Source organism: Oncorhynchus mykiss, chromosome 9 (assembly GCF_013265735.2).
Source record: "Oncorhynchus mykiss isolate Arlee chromosome 9, USDA_OmykA_1.1, whole genome shotgun sequence".
Taxonomy (NCBI): Eukaryota; Metazoa; Chordata; class Actinopteri; order Salmoniformes; family Salmonidae; genus Oncorhynchus; species Oncorhynchus mykiss.
In genome coordinates, this window is record NC_048573.1 from 6,103,489 (window position 1) to 6,129,592 (window position 26,104).

Consider the following 26,104-nt stretch of genomic DNA (forward strand, 5'->3'; position numbering starts at 1 on the left):
TGCTCTAGAACAGCAGAGATGTATATAGAGAGAGATGCTCTAGAACAGCAGAGAGATATATAGAGAGATGCTCTAGAACACCAGAGATATATATAGAGAGATGCTCTAGAACAGCAGAGATGTATATAGAGAGAGATGCTCTAGAACAGCAGAGAGATATATAGAGAGATGCTCTAGAACACCAGAGATATATATAGAGAGATGCTCTAGAACAGCAGAGATGTATATAGAGAGATGCTCTAGAACAGCAGAGAGATATATAGAGAGAGATGCTCTAGAACAGCAGAGATGTATATAGAGAGAGATGCTCTAGAACAGCAGAGAGATATATAGAGAGATGCTCTAGAACACCAGAGATATATATAGAGAGATGCTCTAGAACAGTAGAGATGTATATAGAGAGATGCTCTAGAACACCAGAGATATATATAGAGAGATGCTCTAGAACAGCAGAGATGTATATAGAGAGAGATGCTCTAGAACAGCAGAGAGATATATGGAGAGAGATGCTCTAGAACAGCAGAGAGATATATGGAGAGAGATGCTCTAGAACAGCAGAGATGTATATATAGAGAGATGCTCTAGAACAGCAGAGATGTATATGGAGAGAGATGCTCTAGAACAGCAGAGATGTATATAGAGAGAGATGCTCTAGAACAGCAGAGATGTATATAGAGAGAGATGCTCTAGAACAGTAGAGATGTATATAGAGAGATGCTCTAGAACAGCAGAGATGTATATGGAGAGAGATGCTCTAGAACAGCAGAGATGTATATAGAGAGAGATGCTCTAGAACAGCAGAGATGTATATATAGAGAGATGCTCTAGAACAGCAGAGATGTATATAGAGAGAGATGCTCTAGAACAGTAGAGATGTATATAGAGAGATGCTCTAGAACAGCAGAGATGTATATATATAGAGAGAAGGAGAGCGGCCAATAGAAAAGAGAGGGAGTGATATAATAAAGAAGAGCAGAGATTATATATATATATATATATAGAGAGAGAGAGAGAGAGAGAGAGCAAGAGAGAGAGAGACAGAGAGAGAGAGAAGGAGAGAGAGAGAGAGAGAGGAGAGAGAGAAGGAGAGAGAGAGAGAGAGAGAGGAGAGAGAGAGAAGGAGAGAGAGAGAGAGAGAGGAGAGAGAGAGAGAGAGAGAGAGAGAGAGAGAGAGAAGGAGAGAGAGACTAATAGAAAAGAGAGGGAGTGATATAATAAAGAAACACAAAGACTTACTTGTCTCAAATCAGAGAAGGCGAGCAGCAGCGTGTCTCCTTGGAAGCCGGGTACCGGCCCCGCTCTGGCAAACCCTGTGGGAACGACAGAACCAATGAATAAAGGAGAGGGGGTGGGGGGGGGGGGGGGGGGGCGAGAAAGAGAGAGAAATTAAAGAATGGACAGAATTCAGCATGCACCGGGAGATTGACAGACAGGTGACAGGAGAGGGGAGGAAAAGAGGGAGAGGGAGGGAGAGGAGGAATATGGAGGAAAAGAGGAAGAGGGAGAGAGTGGAGGAATATGGAGGAAAAGAGAGAGGGGAGGGAGAGGGAGGGGAGGAATATGGAGGAAAAGAGGGAGAGGCAGAGAGGGATTCAACCCTGGTGTCTGTTCTTCTGTGGTGGTTTAGAATTTGAACTTACTGGGTTCCTAGGGAGGAGGAGCGAGAGGTGAGAGTTTAGTTGTTAGTTACTGTGTGTTCTAAGGCCGGTCAGGCTGCATTTGGATTACTCCAACTCCGTTGATCCGGGAACAGGCGTGAGAGCCAGAAACGCTCGGACGAGAGAGTTTACTTGTTGGTGTTTCTTTTAGGGACGGGGGTCACACAGAGTTTAGACGTGCTTCTTGGCTCAAGGTGTGATGCGGTAAACAAGGTGTGTGTGTGTGTGTTGGGGTCAGACAGGTAAATGATGTGATGGTGTATAGATCCCAGGTGTGTGTGTGTGTGTGTGTGTGGGGGTCAGACAGGTAAATGGTGTAATGGTGTATAGATCCCAGCAGAGTTCAGGTGAAAAAGATTAGCAACAGCCCAACACTGTTGTGTGTGTGTGTGTGTGTGTGTACCAGTGTCAAATGTTCTCTACCTCACCACAGTACCCAGATCCTCTCCTCCATCTCACACACACACACACACCACCTATGTTCCTGACCCGAAAGCCTCTTTCCTCATAGCCGTAGCCCACTCCACCAAACGTGTCCTCGTACATTTAATCACCCTCTGAAGACCACGTCTGTACCTACCCAGTCTAATTCTCCCCTTTCCGTAACCCAGTGACCCCTCCGAGACGTATCACGCCTGTCACAAGACAAGTTAAGTTTACCCCACTGTTCTATCAGACACGCGCACAACCTGCCCCTTGCTCTCTAACTGAGAACCCTGGTCGTCTGTCAGCAACCTCTTCCGTCTCTCCATCCATCCCTCCCTCCCTCCCTCCCCCCCCCCCCCCCATCCCTCCCTCCCTCCCTCCCTCCATCCCTCCCTCCATCCCATCCCTATCTACCTCCCTGCTTGGGGTGCCTCAATTCCCATTTGCCCTGACAAAAAAAAGGGGAGACAGTGTGTGTTTGTGTGGAAAACTTGATTGTATAGCGCCACCTGTGGGTAAAACTGAGAACTACAGGACATAAAGGAGTCTTCATGTTGAGATCCAAGAACGACAAGGACAAATACACAATCTGGACAATACTCAATCTGGACAGGGAAGCTGACCCATGTTGACTCCAACACTTCCCACAGTTGCTCAAATTGGATGGGTGTCCTTTGGGTTGTGGAAGCTGAAAATGTCCCCGTTCTTCCATGGCCTGTATACTCCCCAGACATGTTACCAATTGAGCATGTTTGGAATGCTGTGGATCGACAAGTACGACAGCGTGTTCCAGTTCCCACCAATATCCAGCAACTTCACTCAGCCATGGAAGAGGACTGGGACAACATTCCACAGGCCACAATCAAACAGCCTGATCAACTCTATGTGAAGGAGACGTGTCGCACTGCATGAGGTACATGGTCACACCAGATACTGACTGGTTTTCTGATCCACGCCTCTACCTCTAGATCTTTTACCTTGTCAGCTCGGGGGATTCAGTCTTGGAACATTTCGGTTACTGGCCCAACGCTCCAACCACTAGGCTACCTTGCTCCAACCACTAGGCTACCTTGCTCCAACCACTAGGCTACCTTGCTCCAACCACTAGGCTACCTTGCTCCAACCACTAGGCTACCTTGCTCCAACCACTAGGCTACCTTGCTCCAACCACTAGGCTACCTTGCTCCAACCACTAGGCTTCCTTGCTCCAACCACTAGGCTACCTTGCTCCAACCACTGCTCCAACCACTAGGCTACCTCACAACCACACAACTACTGACCGCAACCACGCAACTACTGACCGCAACCACGCAACTACTGACCGCAACCACGCAACTACTGACCGCAACCACGCAACTACTGACCGCAACCATGCAACTACTGACCGCAACCACGCAACTACTGACCGCAACTACTGACCGCAACTACTGACCGCAACTACTGACCGCAACTACTGACCGCAACCACACATCAACTGACCACAACCACACAGCTATTGACCACAACCACACAGCTATTGACCACAACCACACAACTACTGACCGCAACTGACAGTAGTCAGGGTAGCCTAGTGGTTAGAGCGTTGGACTAACAGCCGAAAGGTTGCAAGTTCAAATCCCCGAGCTGACAAGGTACAAATCTGTCATTCTGCCCCTGAACAGACAGTTAACCCACTGTTCCTAGGCTGTCATTGAAAATAAGAATTTGTTCTTAACTGACTTGCCTAGTTAAATACAGGTAAAATAAAAATAACCACACAACTATTGACCACAACTACTGACTGCAAATGACAACAACCACACAACCATTGACCACAACCACACAACTACTGACAACAACCACACATCAACTGACAACCACACAGCTATTGACTGCAACCACACAACCACTGACCACAACCACACAAGTACCGACCACAACCACACAACCACTGACCACAACTACTGACGACTACCACTGACGACTACTGACCACAACCACACGACTACTGACCACAATCACACGACTACTGACCACAATCACACATCAACTGACAACCACACAACCACCGACCACAACCACAACTACTGACCACAACCACTGACCACAACTACACCACTGACGACTACTGACCACAACCACTGACAACTACCGACGACTACTGACCACAACCACACGACTACTGACCACAACCACACGACTACTGACCACAACCACACGAATACTGACCACAACCACACGACTACTGACCACAATCACACATCAACTGACAACCACACAACCACCGACCACAACCACCGACCACAACTACTGACCACAACCACTGACCACAACTACACCACTGACGACTACTGACGACCACTGACCACAACCACATGACTACTGACCACAACCACACAAGTACCGACCACAACCACTGACCACAACTACTGATGACTACCACTGACGACTACTGACCACAACCACACGACTACTGACCACAATCACATGACTACTGACCACAATCACACATCAACTGACAACCACACAACCACCGACCACAACTACTGACCACAACAACTGACCAGAACCACTGACCACAACTACACCACTGACCACAACTACTGACCACAACCACTGACGACAACTACTGACCACAACCACTGACGACTACTGACCACAACCACTGACGACTACTGACCACAACCACTGACAACTACCGACGACTACTGACCACGCGACTACTGACCACAACCACGCGACTACTGACCACAACCACTGACCAAGCGGTGGCGTGTGTGTAGTTAGCATGAGCGCGCGCTGCGGCGTGTGTGTAGTTAGCGTGTGTGTAGTTAGCGTGTGTGTAGTTAGCGTGTTTCATTAGATTGTGTTTCTTCAATGTTTTGTGTTCTTTAAAATGGGCAGGTGAGGGTGTGTGTGTGTGTGTCTGTGTACTCACTCTCACACTCCTTGACGTCTGTGTTGAACTGCTGCAGAGCTCCCATAGACACCTGTCTGACGTCTGTCTCCAGCAGCAGCTGGAGCAGAGAGGTAGAGAGGTGCTTACAGGCTGACATACAGGCTGTCTGGGCTACCTTACCCTGTAGACAGAGAGAGAGACAGAGAGACAGACAGAGAGAGAGAGAGAGAGAGACAGAGAGAGAGAGAGACAGAGAGAGAGAGAGACAGAGAGAGAGAGAGAGACAGAGAGAGAGAGACAGAGAGAGAGAGACAGAGAGAGAGAGAGAGACAGAGAGAGAGAGACAGAGAGAGAGACAGAGAGAGAGACAGAGAGACAGAGAGACAGAGAGAGAGAGAGAGAGAGAGAGAGAGAGAGAGAGAGAGAGAGAGAGACAGAGAGAGAGAGAGAGACAATAAGATACGTAGATATACCGACATGAATTTCATCCTTGGTATTCAGATGTAATCACTGGTGAACTCGAGGTTAGAACTCTGGCTGGCTGTGAAAGGCCCACCATTACAAACTGTTCAGCCATCCCCCTCGTTTCTCTCCTTTAATCGTCTCTGGAGACATCACACACACACACACACACACTCCTAATCAGAGCCACTTCAGGTGCAGTTAAGATGATCAAGGTGAATAGAGAATCCAGATGAAGAGAGAGAGGAACTGCATGACAATGACATTAATAACTAATATATACAAGAAACAGAGAGAGCGAGAGAAAACACACACACACACACACACACACACACACAGAGCGTTGTGGTGATTGTACAGTAAACAGTGGTAGTTTCCATGGTGATGGTTTTGATAAATGAGTGTGTTATTTGTTCATAGAAACAAACAGAGGTAGGTATTTATCATCACCTGGTTAAACCGTGTGTGTTTATGCGTTTTGTGTTGGGAAACACGTGTGTGTGTGTGTGTGTGTGTGTGTGTTATTCTAGGGACATAATCAATAACCTGAACACACACCAGCATCATCTAAATTAGTGTTAATCAGCGTTGTCACAGCAAGCTCAAGTATTTACGGAGAAGACAACAAATACACTTCCCCGAACCTTATTGACGCCAAGGACTTGTGCATTTTGATGACAACAAGCTATAAAAACTGGACACGTTTACAACTATATTCTGACGATATAATTCAATGTTATTTATAACACATGATCCCGGGTACAGATAAATAAACTAGGTTGTGATTAAGACGATTGATGAAGATACGTCTTTCACAGGTCAGGCGAGGGGGAGATTCGGGAGGTTGACAGAGGGAGATGGGGGAGGTTGACAGAGGGAGATGGGGGAGGTTGACAGAGGGAGATGGGGGAGGTTGACAGAGGGAGATGGGGGAGGTTGACAGAGAGAGATGGGGGAGGTTGACAGAGGGAGATGGGGGAGGTTGACAGAGGGAGATGGGGGAGGTTGACAGAGAGAGATGGGGGAGGTTGACAGAGAGAGATGGGGGAGGTTGACAGAGGGAGATGGGGGAGGTTGACAGAGGGAGATGGAGGAGGTTGACAGAGAGAGATGGGGGAGGTTGACTCCATCCCTTCCCTCCCCCCTCTCCCTCCCTCTCCATCCCTCCCCCTCTCTCCCTATCTATCTCCCCCTCCCTATCCCTCCCTCCCAACCCCTCCCTCTCCATCCCCCCCCCAACCCCTCCATCTCCCCCTCACTCCCTCCCAACCCCTCCCTCCCCCCTCCCAACCCCCCTCTCCCTCCATCCCTCCCCCTCGCTCCCTATCTATCTCCCTCTCCCAACCCCTCCCTCCCTCCCTCTCCCTCCCTATCTATCTCCCTCTCCCTATCCCTCCCAACCCCTCCCTCCCTATCCCTCCCTCTCAACCCCTCCCCTCCCTCCTCCCTCCCCCTCTCTGTAATGAAGGTATATTTGTACAGCCGTTTGGAGGGTTTTTTAATGAGACCTTTGATGGGACACTTTCATTAACAAGATGGAGGGATGGAAAGCTGGATGAAGGGGGAGGGAAGAAGAGAGAAAACGTGGTAGGAGTCTCGAACTAAGTAGGGTGACCTACAACAGCCAGGCCAAACTAAGTAGGGTGACCTACAACAGCCAGGCCGAACTAAGTAGGGTGACCTACAACAGCCAGGCCGAACTAAGTAGGGTGACCTACAACAGCCAGGCCGAACTAAGTAGGGTGACCTACAACAGCCAGGCCGAACTAAGTAGGGTGACCTACAACAGCCAGGCCGAACTAAGTAGGGTGACCTACAACAGCCAGGCCGAACTAAGTAGGGTGACCTACAACAGCCAGGCCGAACTAAGTAGGGTGACCTACAACAGCCAGGCCGAACTAAGTAGGGTGACCTACAACAGCCAGGCCGAACTAAGTAGGGTGACCTACAACAGCCAGGCCGAACTAAGTAGGGTGACCTACAACAGCCAGGCCGAACTAAGTAGGGTGACCTACAACAGCCAGGCCGAACTAAGTAGGGTGACCTACAACAGCCAGGCCGAACTAAGTAGGGTGACCTACAACAGCCAGGCCGAACTAAGTAGGGTGACCTACAACAGCCAGGCCGAACTAAGTAGGGTGACCTACAACAGCCAGGCCAAACTAAGTAGGGTGACCTACAACAGCCAGGCTGAACTAAGTAGGGTGACCTACAACAGCCAGGCTGAACTAAGTAGGGTGACCTACAACAGCCAGGCTGAACTAAGTAGGGTGACCTACAACAGCCAGGCAGAACTAAGTAGGGTGACCTACAACAGCCAGGCTGAACTAAGTAGGGTGACCTACAACAGCCAGGCCGAACTAAGTAGGGTGACCTACAACAGCCAGGCCGAACTAAGTAGGGTGACCTACAACAGCCAGGCTGAACTAAGTAGGGTGACCTACAACAGCCAGGCCGAACTAAGTAGGGTGACCTACAACAGCCAGGCTGAACTAAGTAGGGTGACCTACAACAGCCAGGCCGAACTAAGTAGGGTGACCTACAACAGCCAGGCTGAACTAAGTAGGGTGACCTATAACACACAGCCACAACCATTGTCCTCAATTGAGGAAGGAGGCACTGAAACCATTAGATATGAGCAACGAATGTTTATACAATACAAGCCTCACGACCATTACTGTTTGACATAGCAACAAAGGGGAACTAACAAGGAGCAGAATGGGGCTGCTTTGGGAAGCGACACACACACACACGTAGCTGTCAGGAACTATTAGAGGATGAGGAGTGGAGGGAAGAGAAGAACGGAGAGGAGAGGAGAACGGAGTGGAGGGAAGAGGAGAACGGAGGGAAGAGGAGAACGGAGTGGAGGGAAGAGGAGAACGGGGGGAAGAGGAGAACGGAGGGAAGAGGAGAACGAGGGGAAGAGGAGAACGGGGGGAAGAGGAGAACGGGGGGAAGAGGAGACCGGGGGGAAGAGGAGACCGGGGGGAAGAGGAGACCGGGGGGAAGAGGAGACCGGGGAAGAGGAGACCGGAGGGAAGAGGAGACCGGAGGGAAGAGGAGACCGGAGGGAAGAGGAGACCGGGGTGGAAGGAGGAGACCGGGGTGGAGGGGAGAGGAGACCGGGGTGGAGGGGAGAGGAGACCGGGGTGGAGGGGAGAGGAGACCGGGGTGGAGGGGAGAGGAGACCGGGGTGGAGGGAAGAGGAGACCGGGGTGGAGGGAAGAGGAGACCGGGGTGGAGGGAAGAGGAGACCGGGGTGGAAGAGGAGACCGGGGTGGAAGAGGAGACCGGGGTGGAAGAGGAGACCGGGGTGGAAGAGGAGACCGGGGTGGAAGAGGAGACCGGGATGGAAGAGGAGACCGGGGTGGAAGAGGAGACCGGGGTGGAAGAGGAGACCGGGGTGGAAGAGGAGACCGGGGTGGAAGAGGAGACCGGGATGGAAGAGGAGACCGGGATGGAAGAGGAGACCGGGGTGGAAGAGGAGACCGGGGTGGAAGAGGAGACCGGGGTGGAAGAGGAGACCGGGGTGGAAGAGGAGACCGGGGTGGAAGAGGAGACCGGGGTGGAAGAGGAGACCGGGGTGGAAGAGGAGAACGGGGTGGAAGAGGAGAACGGGGTGGAAGAGGAGAACGGGGTGGAAGAGGAGAACGGGGTGGAGAGGGTGGAAGAGGAGAACGGAGTGGAAGAGGAGAACGGGGTGGAAGAGGAGAACGGGGTGGAAGAGGAGAATGGGGTGGAAGAGGAGAACGGGGTGGAAGAGGAGAACGGGGTGGAAGAGGAGGGAGGAGAACGGGGTGGAGAGGAGGGAAGAGAACGGGGTGGAGAGGAGGGAAGAGAACGTGGTGGAGAGGAGGGAAGAGAACGTGGAAGAGGAGAACGGGGTGGAAGAGGAGAACAGGGTGGAAGAGGAGAACAGGGTGGAAGAGGAGAACAGGGTGGAAGAGGAGAACAGGGTGGAAGAGGAGAACGGGGTGGAAGAGGAGAACGGGGTGGAAGAGGAGAACGGGGTGGAAGAGGAGAACGGGGTGGAAGAGGAGAACGGGGTGGAAGAGGAGAACGGGGTGGAAGAGGAGAACTGGGTGGAAGAGGAGAACGGGGTGGAAGAGGAGAACGGGGTGGAAGAGGGAAGAGGAGAACGGGGTGAAGAGGACAGGGTGGAAGAGGAGAACGGGGTAGAGAGGAGGAGGGAAGAGGAGAACGGGGTGGAAGAGGAGAACGGGGTGGAAGAGGAGAACGGGGTGGAAGAGGAGAACGGGGTGGAGAGGGTGGAAGAGGAGAAACGGGGTGGAAGAGGAGAACGGGGTGGAAGAGGAGAACGGGGTGGAAGAGGAGAACGGGGTGGAAGAGGAGAACGGGGTGGAAGAGGAGAACAGGGTGGAAGAGGAGAACAGGGTGGAAGAGGAGAACAGGGTGGAAGAGGAGAACAGGGTAGAGAGGAGAACAGGGTAGAGAGGAGGAGGGAAGAGGAGAACGGGGTGGAAGAGGAGAACAGGGTGGAAGAGGAGAACGGGGTGGAAGAGGAGAACGGGGTGGAAGAGGAGAACGGGGTGGAAGAGGAGAACGGGGTGGAAGAGGAGAACGGGGTGGAAGAGGAGACCGGGGTGGAAGAGGAGACCGGGGTGGAAGAGGAGACCGGGGTGGAAGAGGAGAACGGGGTGGAAGAGGAGAACGGGGTGGAAGAGGAGAACGGGGTGGAAGAGGAGAACGGGGTGGAAGAGGAGAACGGGGTGGAAGAGGAGAACAGGGTGGAAGAGGAGAACGGGGTAGAGAGGAGGAGGGAAGAGGAGAATGGGGTGGGAGAGGAGAACGGGGTGGAAGAGGAGAACGGGGTGGAAGAGGAGAACGGGGTGGAAGAGGAGAACGGGGTGGAAGAGGAGAACGGGGTGGAAGAGGAGAACGGGGTGGAAGAGGAGAACGGGGTGGAAGAGGAGAACGGGGTGGAAGAGGAGAACAGGGTGGACAGTTTCACTTAATTTTTTTCCTGTGTCTTTGGTTAAATAATAAATATGCAGCGTTACCAGGATCAGCTCCATGAGAAGGTTTCCCACATGCCAGAGCCTCTGTCTGGTCAAAACACACATCCCTCATGCAGCCTCAGCCAAGTCAGTGTCACAGGGCTGTGGGTAGGAGGCATCTGGGAGAGGCCAACTCCAGAGCAATGTTATTCACTCTTCGGGAGATGTTAATCAAGGGCTGGCCTTTTCAAAAGGAACCCAGGGGGTCAAATCCATACAGTTAGGGCCAAGGGGTAGTTATTTGGTTATTTCTGAGCGAATCGGGACCCGGTGTTAATCACAGAGGATGAGATCCCAACTGGCACACTATTCCCACGAGTAGTCATCAGTCAGAATCTCTTTCAGACTTTTAGGAGCTGTCAATCAATCAGAATCTCTTTCAGACTTTTAGGAGCTGTCACCCAATCAGAATCTCTTTCAGACTTTTAGGAGCTTTCACCCAATCAGAATCTCTTTCAGACTTTTAGGAGCTGTCACCCAATCAGAATCTCTTTCAGACTTTTAGGAGCTGTCACCCAATCAGAATCTCTTTCAGACTTTTAGGAGCTGTCAATCAATCAGAATCTCTTTCAGACTTTTAGGAGCTGTCACCCAATCAGAATCTCTTTCAGACTTTTAGGAGCTGTCACCCAATCAGAATCTCTTTCAGACTTTTAGGAGCTGTCACCCAATCAGAATCTCTTTCAGACTTTTAGGAGCTGTCACCCAATCAGAATCTCTTTCAGACTTTTAGGAGCTTTCACCCAATCAGAATCTCTTTCAGACTTTTAGGAGCTTTCACCCAATCAGAATCTCTTTCAGACAATCAATCAAAGTGTCTGTCCATCAGAATAAGTAAGAGCCAAATCAGTCAGTCCATACATGTATTCTTGACAAAAACCAGGCGACCGTGCATCACGCTCATGCTCTGTGGTCTTGTTACGGTCGGTAACACTCAAACTGTACTTACCGGCAGTCTAGCGTGTTCTATGGCACTACCCTATGGGAAAGAGAGCAAGTCGGGGGTTCAAGGGTGAAGGGTCATTTCAGTCCGAGGTCAAACCCGCTTTCTCAATCTCGTCGAATCAAAAGTGTAACAGTTTAACAGGTGTTATAGCAGTGCAGCGAAATTATGTTACTCCTGCTCCGAACAATCTAAAACTGATTTAATTTAATTTATTTAATTATTAAAGTTATTATTATTTAATACACTTTTATAAAGACAAGAAATCAAGAAGGGCGAATCGGATTAACAACCAAAAAAAAGGACTGTAGCATTAATAACATGCAATCTATATCCCTATACAAATATATAGAGAAGGAGATTTTAGACTGAGCTATGAATCCAGTACATAATAAATATGTAGTGACCCTGATTCAGACCCAGGACAGAGACCCAGGACACAGACCCAGATCGGAGACAAGTAAACATTTAAGACCAGGACTCGCAAACACACTTTCACATGCGTTAGTAGTAGAGGTCTTCACGGGTCCAAAAGACCCGGAATTCAGAGACCAGAACCCGGGAACCCTGCGTTAGTAGTAGATGTCTTCACGGGTCCAAAAGACCCAGAATTCAGAGACCAGAACCCGGGACCCCTGCGTTAGTAGTAGATGTCTTCATGGGTCCAAAAGACCCGGAATTCAGAGACCAGAACCCGGGAACCCTGCGTTAGTAGTAGATGTCTTCACGGGTCCAAAAGACCCAGAATTCAGAGACCAGAACCCGGGACCCCTGCGTTAGTAGTAGATGTCTTCAAGGGTCCAAAAGACCCAGAATTCAGAGACTAGAACCCGGGACCCCTGCGTTAATAGTTGAGGTCATCACGGGTCCAACAGACCCGGAATTCAGAGATCAGAACCCGGGACTTTTGTCTCGGATCTGGGTTGGGTCTGATACAAATGCCATGAGTCTCGGGTTCGTGCAATTAAAATATACTGACCGACTGGACTCGTCCTCTGTTAATTTAATGTGTGTGAGTCGATGAGAACTACGTGAGCTTGTTATTCCTGTCAGCCAATTGCAACACAATAAAAAGTTTTGCTTTTTAATTAGCATTAAAATAGACATGTTGTAAAATAAATACCGGTAGCCTAGTACAATTTTTGCTATATTAGCCTGTTCAAAAATGTTCTAAAAAGGTTTAAAAATCGGTTCTCTAGGCCTAAGCTTCTCTTCCTTAAACTCATATGTTTATATTAATATCAAACCCCTAAGCCTATACAGTTGAAGTGGTAAGTTTACATACACTTAGGTTGAAACTCGTTTCTCAGCCACTCCACAAATTTCTTCTTAACAAACTATAGTTTTGGAAAGTCAGTTACGACATCTACTTTGTGCATGACACAAGTCATTTCTCCAACAATTGTTTACAGACAGATTATTTCTGTCTGTCTTTCACAGATTATGACCCAATTCCAGTGAGTCAGAAGTTTACACTAAGGTGACTGTGTACCTGTGGATGTATTTCAAGGCCGACCTTCAAACTCAGTGCCTCTTTGCTTGACATCTAAAGAAATCAGCCAAGACCTCAGAAAAAAATTGTAGACCTCCACAAGTCTGGTTCATCCTTGGGAGCAATTTCCAAACGCCTGAAGGTACCACGTTCATCCGGACAAACAATAGTACACAAGTATAAACACCATGGGACCACGCAGCTGTCATACCGCTCAGGAAGGAGACGTGTTCTGTCTCCTAGAGATGAACGTACTTTGGTGTGAAAAGTGCAAATCAATCCCAGAACAACAGCAAAGGACCCTGTGAAGATGCTGGAGGAAACCGGTACAAAAGTATCTCTATCCACAGTAAAATGAGTCCTATATCAACATAACCTGAAAGGCCGCTCAGCAAGGAAGAAGCCACTGCTCCAAAACAGCCAGAAAAATGGCAGACTACGGATTGTAACTGGTTTGTAACTGCACATGGGGACAAAGATCGTACTTTTTGGAGAAATGTCCTCTGGTCTGATGAAACAAAAATAGAACTGTTTGGCCATAATGACCATTGTTATGTTTGGAGGAAAAAGGGGAGGCTTGCAAGCCGAAGAACACCATCCCAACCGTGAAGCACGGGGGTGGCAGCATCATGTTGTGGGGGTGCTTTGCTGCAGGAGGGACTGGTGCACTTCACAAAATAAGTGTCATCCTGAGGAATGAAAATTCTGTGGATATATTGAAGCCTGGTTCCTCTCTACCCAGTACAGCCAGGAGAGGACTGGCCACCCCTCAGAGCCTGGTTCCTCTGGTCTACCCAGTACAGTCAGTAGAGGACTGACCACCCCTCAGAGCCTGGTTTCTCTCTACCCAGTACAGCCAGTAGAGGACTGGTCACCCCTCAGAGCCTGGTTCCTCTCTACCCAGTACAGCCAGTAGAGGACTGACCACCCCTCAGAGCCTGGTTAATCTCTACCCAGTACAGCCAGTAGAGGACTGACCACCCCTCAGAGCCAGGATCCTCTGGTCTACCCAGTACAGCCAGTAGAGGACTGGTCACCCCTCAGAGCCTGGTTCCTTTGGTCTACCCAGTACAGTCAGTAGAGGACTGGTCTCCCCCCAGAACCTGGTTCCTCTGGTCTACCCAGTACAGCCAGTAGAGGACTGACCACCCCTCAGAGCCTGGTTCCTCTGTACCCAGTACAGCCAGTAGAGGACTGACCACCCCTCAGAGCCTGGTTCCTCTCTACCCAGTACAGTCAGTAGAGGACTGGTCTCCCCCCAGAACCTGGTTCCTCTGGTCTACCCAGTACAGCCAGTAGAGGACTGACCACCCCTCAGAGCCTGGTTCCTCTGTACCCAGTACAGGCAAAAGAGGACTGGTCACCCCTCAGAGCCTGGTTCAACTCTACCCAGTACAGCCAGTAGAGGACTGACCACCCCTCAGAGCCTGGTTCAAATCTACCCAGTACAGCCAGTAGAGGACTGACCACCCCTCAGAGCCTGGTTCCTCTCTACCCAGTACAGCCAGGAGAGGACTGACCACCCCTCAGAGCCTGGTTCCTCTGGTCTACCCAGTACAGCCAGGAGAGGACTGGTCACCCCTCAGAGTCTGGTTCCTCTCTACCCAGTACAGCCAGGAGAGAACTGACCACCCCTCAGAGCCTGGTTCCTCTGGTCTACCCAGTACAGCCAGGAGAGGACTGGTCACCCCTCAGAGCCTGGTTCCTCTCTACCCAGTACAGCCAGTAGAGGACTGGTCACCCCTCAGAGTCTGGTTCCTCTCTACCCAGTACAGCCAGGAGAGGACTGACCACCCCTCAGAACCTGGTTCCTCTCTACCCAGTACAGCCAGTAGAGGACTGACCACCCCTCAGAGCCCGGTTCCTCTGGTCTACCCAGTACAGCCAGGAGAGAACTGACCACCCCTCAGAGCCTGGTTCCTCTCTACCCAGTACAGCCAGTAAAGGACTGGTCACCCCTCAGAGCCTGATTCCTCTCTACCCAGTACAGCCAGGAGAGGACTGGTCACCCCTCAGAGCCTGGTTCCTCTCTACCCAGTACAGCCAGGAGAGGACTGGTCACCCCTCAGAGTCTGGTTCCTCTCTACCCAGTACAGCCAGTAGAGGACTGGTCACCCCTCAGAGCCTGGTTCCTCTCTACCCAGTACAGCCAGTAGAGGACTGGTCACCCCTCAGAGCCTGGTTCCTCTCTACCCAGTACAGCCAGTAGAGGACTGGTCACCCCTCAGAGTCTGGTTCCTCTCTACCCAGTACAGCCAGTAGAGGACTGGTCACCCCTCAGAGCCGGGTTCCTCTGGTCTACCCAGTACAGTCAGTAGAGGACTGACCACCCCTCAGAGCCTGATTCCTCTCTACCCAGTACAGCCAGGAGAGGACTGGTCACCCCTCAGAGCCTGGTTCCTCTCTACCCAGTACAGCCAGTAGAGGACTGGTCACCCCTCAGAGTCTGGTTCCTCTCTACCCAGTACAGCCAGTAGAGGACTGACCACCCCTCAGAGCCTGGTTCCTCTCTACCCAGTACAGCCAGGAGAGGACTGACCACCCCTCAGAGCCTGGTTCCTCTCTACCCAGTACAGCCAGGAGAGGACTGACCACCCCTCAGAGCCCGGTTCCTCTGGTCTACCCAGTACAGCCAGGAGAGAACTGACCACCCCTCAGAGCCTGGTTCCTCTCTACCCAGTACAGCCAGTAGAGGACTGACCACCCCTCAGAGCCTGGTTCCTCTCTACCCAGTACAGCCAGGAGAGGACTGACCACCCCTCAGAGCCTGGTTCCTCTCTACCCAGTACAGCCAGGAGAGGACTGACCACCCCTCAGAGCCTGGTTCCTCTCTACCCAGTACAGCCAGGAGAGAACTGACCACCCCTCAGAGCCTGGTTCCTCTGGTCTACCCAGTACAGCCAGGAGAGGACTGGTCACCCCTCAGAGCCTGGTTCCTCTCTACCCAGTACAGCCAGTAGAGGACTGGTCACCCCTCAGAGTCTGGTTCCTCTCTACCCAGTACAGCCAGGAGAGGACTGACCACCCCTCAGAACCTGGTTCCTCTCTACCCAGTACAGCCAGTAGAGGACTGACCACCCCTCAGAGCCCGGTTCCTCTGGTCTACCCAGTACAGCCAGGAGAGAACTGACCACCCCTCAGAGCCTGGTTCCTCTCTACCCAGTACAGCCAGTAGAGGACTGGTCACCCCTCAGAGCCTGGTTCCTCTCTACCCAGTACAGCCAGTAGAGGACTGGTCACCCCTCAGAGTCTGGTTCCTCTCTACCCAGTACAGCCAGTAGAGGACTGGTCACCCCTCAGAGCCGGGTTCCTCTGGTCTACCCAGTACAGTCAGTAGAGGACTGACCACCCCTCAGAGCCTGATTCCTCTCTACCCAGTACAGCCAGGAGAGGACTGGTCACCCCTCAGAGCCTGGTTCCTCTCTACCCAGTACAGCCAGTAGAGGACTGGTCACCCCTCAGTCTGGTTCCTCTCTACCCAGTACAGCCAGTAGAGGACTGACCACCCCTCAGAGCCTGGTTCCTCTCTACCCAGTACAGCCAGGAGAGGACTGACCACCCCTCAGAGCCTGGTTCCTCTCTACCCAGTACAGCCAGGAGAGGACTGACCACCCCTCAGAGTCTGGTTAGTCTCTACCCAGTACAGCCAGGAGAGGACTGACCACCCCTCAGAGCCTGGTTCCTCTCTACCCAGTACAGCCAGGAGAGGACTGACCACCCCTCAGAGCCTGGTTCCTCTCTACCCAGTACAGCCAGGAGAGGACTGACAACCCCTCAGAGTCTGGTTCCTCTAGATTTATTCCTTCCAGACAGTTTTTTCCCCACTATGGTTTTACTTCATTTGCTCTTTCATGTTTAGGCCTGGGATCTCTAAAGCACTGATCTGTAAAGGCCTTTATAAAATTCATTTGATTGATTAATTTATACTGACCAGCAGGTGTGTGAAGACAGAGAAGGTGTGTGTATGTGAGATGCTATTCCGCCAGGTGTGTGAAGAGAGAGAAGGTGTGTGTATGTGAGATGCTATTCCGCCAGGTGTGTGAAGGCAGAGAAGGTGTGTGTGTATGTGAGATGCTAACCCGCCAGGTGTGTGAAGACAGAGAAGGTGTGTGTATGTGAGATACTAACCGGCAGGTGTGTGAAGACAGAGAAAGTGGAACAGAGGAAGGCGATGAGGTCACTCAGGTAGTCGCTCGGATCCCCGCCCCCCTGGGCTGCTGTCCAATCGTAGTCTGCCAGCTGAAGGAACTGGTCGATCTTAGCGTTCAGATTGGTGTAGATCTCCTCTTCTGCTGCATGTCTCGCATCCTGGAGAGAGATTTTTTACATTTAGGTCATTTAGCAGATAGGGGAAAGGGGGATACCTGGTCAGTTGTACAACTGAATGTATTCAACTGAAATGTCTTTAGCATTTAACCCAACACCTCTGAATCAGAGAGGTGCGGAAGGCTGCCTTAATCGATATCCACGTCTTCGGCGCCCGGGGAACAGTGGGTTAACCTTGTCAGCTCAGGGATTTGATCTAGCAACCTTTCGGTTACTACGCTACCTGCCTCTAACCACTAGGCTACCTGCCTCTAACCACTAGGCTTACCTGCCTCTAACCACTAGGCTACCCTGCCTCTAACCACTAGGCTACCTTGCCTCTAACCACTAGGCTACCCTGCCTCTAACCACTAGGCTACCCTGCCTCTAACCACTAGGCTACCCTGCCTCTAACCACTAGGCTACCCTGCCTCTAACCACTAGGCTACCCTGCCTCTAACCACTAGGCTACCTGCCTCTAACCACTAGGCTACCCTGCCTCTAACCACTAGGCTACCCTGCCTCTAACCACTAGGCTACCTGCCTCTAACCACTAGGCTACCTGCCTCTAACCACTAGGCTACCTGCCTCTAACCACTAGGCTACCTGCCTCTAACCACTAGGCTACCTGCCTCTAACCACTAGGCTACCTGCCTCTAACCACTAGGCTACCCTGCCTCTAACCACTAGGCTACCCTGCCTCTAACCACTAGGCTACCTTGCCTCTAACCACTAGGCTACCCTGCCTCTAACCACTAGGCTACCCTGCCTCTAACCACTAGGCTACCTGCCTCTAACCACTAGGCTACCCTGCCTCTAACCACTAGGCTACCCTGCCTCTAACCACTAGGCTACCCTGCCTCTAACCACTAGGCTACCCTGCCTCTAACCACTAGGCTACCTGCCTCTAACCACTAGGCCACCTGCCTCTAACCACTAGGCCACCTGCCTCTAACCACTAGGCCACCTGCCTCTAACCACTAGGCTACCTGCTCTAACCACTAGGCTACCTCCTCTAACCACTAGGCTACCTGCCTCTAACCACTAGGCTACCTGCCTCTAACCACTAGGCTACCTGCCTCTAACCACTAGGCTACCTGCCTCTAACCACTAGGCTACCTGCCTCTAACCACTAGGCTACCTGCCTCTAACCACTAGGCTACCTGCCTCTAACCACTAGGCTACCTGCCTCTAACCACTAGGCTACCTGCCTCTAACCACTAGGCTACCTGCCTCTAACCACTAGGCCACCTGCCTCTAACCACTAGGCCACCTGCCTCTAACCACTAGGCCACCTGCCTCTAACCACTAGGCTACCTGCCTCTAACCACTAGGCTACCTGCCTCTAACCACTAGGCTACGCTGCCTCTAACCACTAGGCTACCTGCCTCTAACCACTAGGCTACCTGCCTCTAACCACTAGGCTACCTGCCTCTAACCACTAGGCTACCTTCCAATAACCACTAGGCTACGCTGCCACCCCTGTGGTGGTGTATGTGGTGCTCCGAGGGTAATACAAAATGTGGAAAAGTGTGTGTGTAGGTGAAAACAAGTAAAACTGTGTTCCTTCACTCTGTGCTCCTCCCTGGACCTGCTGCTTCAACACAGCACCAAGAACCTGATACAACCAGGGCCGACGCGGATGACGGTTACTCAGGACACAGTCTTCTTCTGAAGAGTTCATCCTAAGACACCATCCAGAATCATTCTGGACTGCACTCATTTGGAGGGAAGGTGTGTTTTTGGAGAGAGATGGAAGGACCAAACTCATTCACATACTTTATTTATATTGTTTGGGGTTCGTATCCATGCTGGTGTTTTCAGATCCAAATGGGGAATACCCAGAATCCCTGTGGGATTCAGAAACTGACAGAACGTTTCTGTACAACAATGTCTCTTGCACATTATTTCCAGGATCATCCTCTTCGATAACTGGGATACCAGATCAGCTCGGCGGCAGAGACCAGCTAGCTGTTACCAGATCAGCTCGGCGGCAGAGACCAGCTAGCTGTTACCAGATCAGCTCGGCGGCAGAGAGACGAGCTAGCTGCAATCGGGTCAGGTCAGTGCGGAGAGACGAGCTAGCTGCAATCGGGTCAGTGCGGAGAGACGAGCTAGCTGCAATCGGGTCAGTGCGGAGAGACGAGCTAGCTGCAATCGGGTCAGTGCGGAGAGACGAGCTAGCTGCAATCGGGTCAGTGCGGAGAGACGAGCTAGCTGCAATCGGGTCAGTGCGGAGAGACGAGCTAGCTGCAATCGGGTCAGTGCGGAGAGACGAGCTAGCTGCAATCGGGTCAGTGCGGAGAGACGAGCTAGCTGCAATCGGGTCAGTGCGGAGAGACGAGCTAGCTGCAATCGGGTCAGGGTTGTTGTTGTTGTTGTTGTTGTTGTTTATTATGTCTTTGTGTATCAGCGGAATAAAGACAAATACAAATATTTCTGGGAAATGCTTATAAATCGGACGATAATATCGTTCACCGATTTATTGGTCGGGCTCTAAACTTTACAGTCAGTTCAGTCAATTAAGGTTAATTGACTAAGGTACGTCCACCACATATTACAGCAGGTTAAACTTCTGTCTAGAGAGTTTCTATCAGCAAAATCATTGGCTGTAAGAAAAGACGAGTGGTGGATGGAGAGAAGGATGGTTGGGGGAAGGGGGGGCGGGGGGGTCTGGTTGTGCATGAGCATGTGCATACCTTAAACGTGGACGTCCCGTAGAGCTTGGTAGCGTTGGCGGTATCGGGGGGAACATTAGTGATGTTGGAGATGAACTCCTCCAGGTAAACACATGATGCTTCCAGCTGGGTCGTGTTGATGATCACCTGAACCAGCTAACACACACACACACACACACACACACACACACACACACACACACACACGTGATCAGGCAGAGGGACCCCTCAGAGACCTCATAAGCGACATTCCCCAACATTCTCTTTAAAAGCTCAGACAAAAAAGGTAGGATTGTCAAACGTTTCCCTGCCTACAATACTCAGCACCTGTGAAGAACGTCACACAGCAAAGACCTTGAAAGCCATCAGTCACTCAGCTTTGTTCTAATACTCTAAACCAATACTAATACTCTAAACCAATACTAATACTCTAAACCAATACTAATACTCTATACCAGAAAGTAGCGTTGTTTGGCAATGCATGTCCGTGTACTTAAGGTCTTGATTCTACGCTAGCTGCGCTAATGTTGTTCTTTTGTAGAAAGGCCTTTGTTGATACTAGCCAAATGACCCCAGCTAGATAACTAACTAGCAAGATGACAAAGAAGATTCTTAATTCACTCTCAATATCCCATACTGCCAGCACCAGCCCAAAGCCAAATGTTTAGCTAGCTAGCTAATGTAAACATATTAGTGCGGTTTCATGGAAAACTAGGCAGTGGTTTCATGGAAAACTAGCTAATCCATTGTGATTTAATTATGTCAATACTAGCTACAGTGGTTAGTTAGCTTGGAGGAAGTATTTAGTGCTGTGTGCATTGTATCTGTGCACTTAGCTAGTTACCATCCCATAGCCTACATTGCACATGAAGTGTGACTGGCTCATTTGTGGATGTACGGCAAATTTATATAACTTTTTTTTTTTGGTGCCTCCCCTGGGGTTCCGTGCTCTCTGATTGGCTCAAAGTCAAGTTGTTGGCCACAGACAAGCACTGTGATTCTACAAGTAGAAAGGATAGGGCAGTCACTACCGGGGCAACACTGTGATTCTACAAGTAGAAAGGATAGGGCAGTCACTACCGGGGCAACACTGTGATTCTACAAGTAGAAAGGGTAGGTCCGTCACTACAGGGGGCAACACTGTGATTCTACGAGTAGAAAGGGTAGGTCCTTCGCTACCGGGGGCAACACTGTGATTCTACAAGTAGAAAGGGTAGGTCCTTCGCTACCGAGGGCAACACTGTGATTCTACGAGTAGAAAGGGTAGGTCCTTCGCTACCGGGGGCAACACTGTGATTCTACGAGTAGAAAGGGTAGGTCCTTCGCTACCGGGGGCAACACTGTGATTCTACGAGTAGAAAGGGTAGGTCCTTCGCTACCGGGGGCAACACTGTGATTCTACGAGTAGAAAGGGTAGGTCCTTCGCTACCGGGGGCAACACTGTGATTCTACAAGTAGAAAGGGTAGGTCCGTCACTACCGGGGGCAACACTGTGATTCTACGAGTAGAAAGGGTAGGTCCTTCGCTACCGGGGGCAACACTGTGATTCTACGAGTAGAAAGGGTAGGTCCTTCGCTACCGGGGGCAACACTGTGATTCTACGAGTAGAAAGGGTAGGTCCTTCGCTACCGGGGGCAACACTGTGATTCTACGAGTAGAAAGGGTAGGTCCGTCACTACAGGGGGCAACACTGTGATTCTACGAGTAGAAAGGGTAGGTCCGTCACTACAGGGGGCAACACTGTGATTCTACGAGTAGAAAGGGTAGGTCCTTCGCTACCGGGGGCAACACTGTGATTCTACGAGTAGAAAGGGTAGGTCCGTCACTACAGGGGGCAACACTGTGATTCTACGAGTAGAAAGGGTAGGTCCTTCGCTACCGGGGGCAACACTGTGATTCTACGAGTAGAAAGGGTAGGTCCGTCACTACAGGGGGCAACACTGTGATTCTACGAGTAGAAAGGGTAGGTCCTTCGCTACCGGGGGCAACACTGTGATTCTACAAGTAGAAAGGGTAGGTCCGTCACTACAGGGGGCAACACTGTGATTCTACAAGTAGAAAGGATAGGTCCGTCGCTACCGGGGGCAACACTGTGATTCTACAAGTAGAAAGGGTAGGTCCTTCGCTACCGGGGGCAACACTGTGATTCTACAAGTAGAAAGGGTAGGTCCGTCACTACAGGGGGCAACACTGTGATTCTACAAGTAGAAAGGATAGGTCCGTCGCTACCGGGGGCAACACTGTGATTCTACAAGTAGAAAGGGTAGGTCCTTCGCTACCGGGGGCAACACTGTGATTCTACAAGTAGAAAGGGTAGGTCCTTCGCTACCGGGGGCAACACTGTGATTCTACGAGTAGAAAGGGTAGGTCCTTCGCTACCGGGGGCAACACTGTGATTCTACGAGTAGAAAGGGTAGGTCCTTCGCTACCGGGGGCAACACTGTGATTCTACGAGTAGAAAGGGTAGGTCCTTCGCTACCGGGGGCAACACTGTGATTCTACGAGTAGAAAGGGTAGGTCCTTCGCTACCGGGGGCAACACTGTGATTCTACAAGTAGAAAGGGTAGGTCCGTCACTACCGGGGGCAACACTGTGATTCTACGAGTAGAAAGGGTAGGTCCTTCGCTACCGGGGGCAACACTGTGATTCTACGAGTAGAAAGGGTAGGTCCTTCGCTACCGGGGGCAACACTGTGATTCTACGAGTAGAAAGGGTAGGTCCTTCGCTACCGGGGGCAACACTGTGATTCTACGAGTAGAAAGGGTAGGTCCGTCACTACAGGGGGCAACACTGTGATTCTACGAGTAGAAAGGGTAGGTCCGTCACTACAGGGGGCAACACTGTGATTCTACGAGTAGAAAGGGTAGGTCCTTCGCTACCGGGGGCAACACTGTGATTCTACGAGTAGAAAGGGTAGGTCCGTCACTACAGGGGGCAACACTGTGATTCTACGAGTAGAAAGGGTAGGTCCTTCGCTACCGGGGGCAACACTGTGATTCTACGAGTAGAAAGGGTAGGTCCGTCACTACAGGGGGCAACACTGTGATTCTACGAGTAGAAAGGGTAGGTCCTTCGCTACCGGGGGCAACACTGTGATTCTACAAGTAGAAAGGGTAGGTCCGTCACTACAGGGGGCAACACTGTGATTCTACAAGTAGAAAGGATAGGTCCGTCGCTACCGGGGGCAACACTGTGATTCTACAAGTAGAAAGGGTAGGTCCTTCGCTACCGGGGGCAACACTGTGATTCTACAAGTAGAAAGGGTAGGTCCGTCACTACAGGGGGCAACACTGTGATTCTACAAGTAGAAAGGATAGGTCCGTCGCTACCGGGGGCAACACTGTGATTCTACAAGTAGAAAGGGTAGGTCCTTCGCTACCGGGGGCAGCAGGTACCACTTTTGGTCTAGTAAAAGAAGGAACAGACTCCCACTGTGATTAAGTACCTATTGGCAGGGAGATTCTCAGTGTGTTTCCCACTGAACACTGATTATCTAATTCACTGATGTAAATATAGCTACATTCTGTATATTAACACTCTCACTCTTCCTTACTGAGGGAGGGTCACAATGTGTTCTACCTCATCGCAACCCCCCCATAGCAACCCCTTTAACACTCGAGGATCTCATTAACTCTCTTACTGTCGCCTTGCTGTCGCTCACAGAACAAACACTCCAAATAGAGTCTGAGAAAAGACCCGAGACCGAGAAAGAGAAAGGATAAAGAGACAGAAAGACAGATGGAGAGAGAGAGAGCGATAAACCAAGAAATATTGAGTGATTGACACAAACGCGGTTCTTTCAGACCCCAGCAATTTATCCAGAACGCTGCAACCCGCCTGGTGTTCAACCGTCCCAAGCTCTTCCATGTCCCTCCGCTCCTCCGCACACTCCACTGACTTCCAGTCGAAGCTCGCATCAACTACAAGACCATGGTGCTTTCCTAAGGAACTGCCCCTCCCTACCTTCAGGCTATGCTCAAACCCTACACCCCAACCCATCCACTACAAGACCATGGTGTTTACCTACAGAGGAGCAAGAGGAACTGCCCCTCCCTACATCCAGGCTACACTCAAACCCTACACCCAAACCTGAGCACTCTGTTCTGTCACTTCTGGTCTCTTGGCCCTACGGGAGGCCAGCTCCCGCTCAGCCCAGTCCAAGCTCTTCTCTGTCCTGGCAACCCAATGGTGGAACCAGCTTCCCCCTGAAGCTAGGACAGCAGAGTCCCTGCCCATCTTCCAGAAACATCTGAACCCCTACCTCTTCAAAGAGAGCTTAAATAAACCCACCTCTGTGTCCTGAATATAAAGTGTTAAGTTTGGAGCAAATACAACACATCCCAGAGTACCACTCTTCATATTTCCAAGCATGGTGGTGGCTGCATCATGTTATGGGTATGCTTGTCATCAGCAAAGACAAGTTTTTTTTAAAAAATTTTTTTAGGATAAAAATAAAACAGAATACAGCTAAACACAGGCAAAGATGGTTCAGTCTGGTTTGGTCTACTTTCCAACAGACACTGTGGAGACAAATTCACCTTTTTCAGCAGCACAATAACCTAAAACACGGACAAACACGGACAAATATAGACTGGAGCCGTTTACCAAGACAACATCTAATGAGTGGCCAATTTGTATATATTCCTCCAAGTACACAAGTGGAACTGCATAAAAATGATATATTATTTGACCATTTTGAAACGTTGATCCCAATGTCACACATCGACCCCATTATTATTTATAGAAAGACACCGACACCCACTCTTACCTCAGCCAGTCCTACGTTCTTCTTCTTCATTGCGTACTGTAGACAGTTACTGAGCGTTCTGGTTAACAGCAGGTTGGTCGACTTACGGATGACATCATCGATCTCTGTAGAGCTGAAAAACACAGAAAAGATGATATAACATAAGAGAGATACACACTCTGGGGCTTCGGAGTAGCAGTCGGGCTCTGCAAAGTTTCACTGAACTGAATAGGAGCATCTCACGTTTTTTTGCAACAGTTACACATCTAGTGTAGCCTGTAAGACGGGAAGGTTCTTTAAGGGCACGGACACACCGGTCATGTTTGCCGGTAGAGCAGAGTGCCAGGTGTAGTTTACAAACCGAGTGATAATGTCCCTGAAAAGCACAGCGCCGAGCGACAAATCATCACTAAGCGCAATGTGTTTTTTTTTTCTTAACTTAAAGTAGAAGCCATTTTGGTGGGGGGGGGGGGGTTCTACTAAGCGAACATATGGAATAAGTTTATGATGGTCATACCATGGATAATATAGATAATTGCTTATGAATTTAAGGACCCCTGTATGGGGTCAATTTCACACCATATTTATTGAATTCCAAATAAAATATTGAGAACATCTTGTACAATATTTTCTCTGTGAAGGGCGGGATTTAGAGGGAGGCGTAGACAGTGAGTCTCCATTGGTCGACTAGTTTTTTTGGAGTGACGGTTCATTTTAAACCAATCAATGACTTGAACAGCCGAGGGAAAAACGTACTCAATAGGATTGGTTGCTGGGAAAGTTTAACCAAAAAAAACTATTTTAGCATTCGTTTTCAAATAAATATATTTTTTAATTATTTTGTCAGAGTTTTGCTTCAAAGTTATTTAACAAAAAGTTATTGGGTTTTGCTTTTGCTATTTTTGTTTACATCATGTTTACTTGTTTACATGTTGTTTTTAATTGTTTGGATTTTTATTTCAACATCCATTTTCCTCGAAAATATGTTTACATTCACAACTTTATTTTTCATGTTCACGATTTTTTTTAAATTAATTTTGAATTCAATACATATGGCGTGAAATGGACCTCTCGCACTCCTGTAGGCATCAAAATATATATTTAAAAGATGAGTTGATAAAATATTGAATTTGACACGTTCAGAAATGGCAAAATAAAAATAAAAATCACGAGGAAAAAGGTTTTGAAATATCTAAAGGATATAAAAATAGGAGAAAAAAAAAAATATATATATAAACGCAACGTGAAACAATTAACAAGTTTACACTTCAGGAAATCAGTCAATTGAAAGAAATTAATTAGGCCCTAATCTATGGATTTCACATGACATGGGTGGAGCTGGGAGGACACCGGTGCACCAATAGACACGTAAGGATTTTTAAAGAGACAACACCTAAAAATAAAAGTTAAATATTGTTCATGAGTGGGTGAATTGAAAAGTCAACAATGGATGATGCCGTTCTAAATTACACATGCATATAGTGTAGTTGCTAAGTG

At 49.9% G+C, this 26,104-nt stretch overlaps 1 protein-coding gene across 4 annotated transcripts in view; it reads right to left on the reverse strand.

The window, feature by feature from the left end:
• exoc6b (exocyst complex component 6B) overlaps window positions 1-26,104 on the reverse strand; it is a gene marked incomplete at its 5' end in the record, with an annotated part of 123,919 nt that overhangs the window by 36,993 nt on the left and 60,822 nt on the right. For 2 of the 4 annotated variants that reach the window (XM_036987178.1, XM_036987177.1), the window contains 6 exon segments: window positions 1,237-1,310; window positions 5,002-5,143; window positions 11,392-11,421; window positions 17,006-17,185; window positions 19,882-20,016; window positions 24,629-24,740. In XM_036987178.1, coding sequence (XP_036843073.1) covers window positions 1,237-1,310; window positions 5,002-5,143; window positions 11,392-11,421; window positions 17,006-17,185; window positions 19,882-20,016; window positions 24,629-24,740 — 673 coding nt within the window. 4 annotated transcript variants of the gene reach the window in all.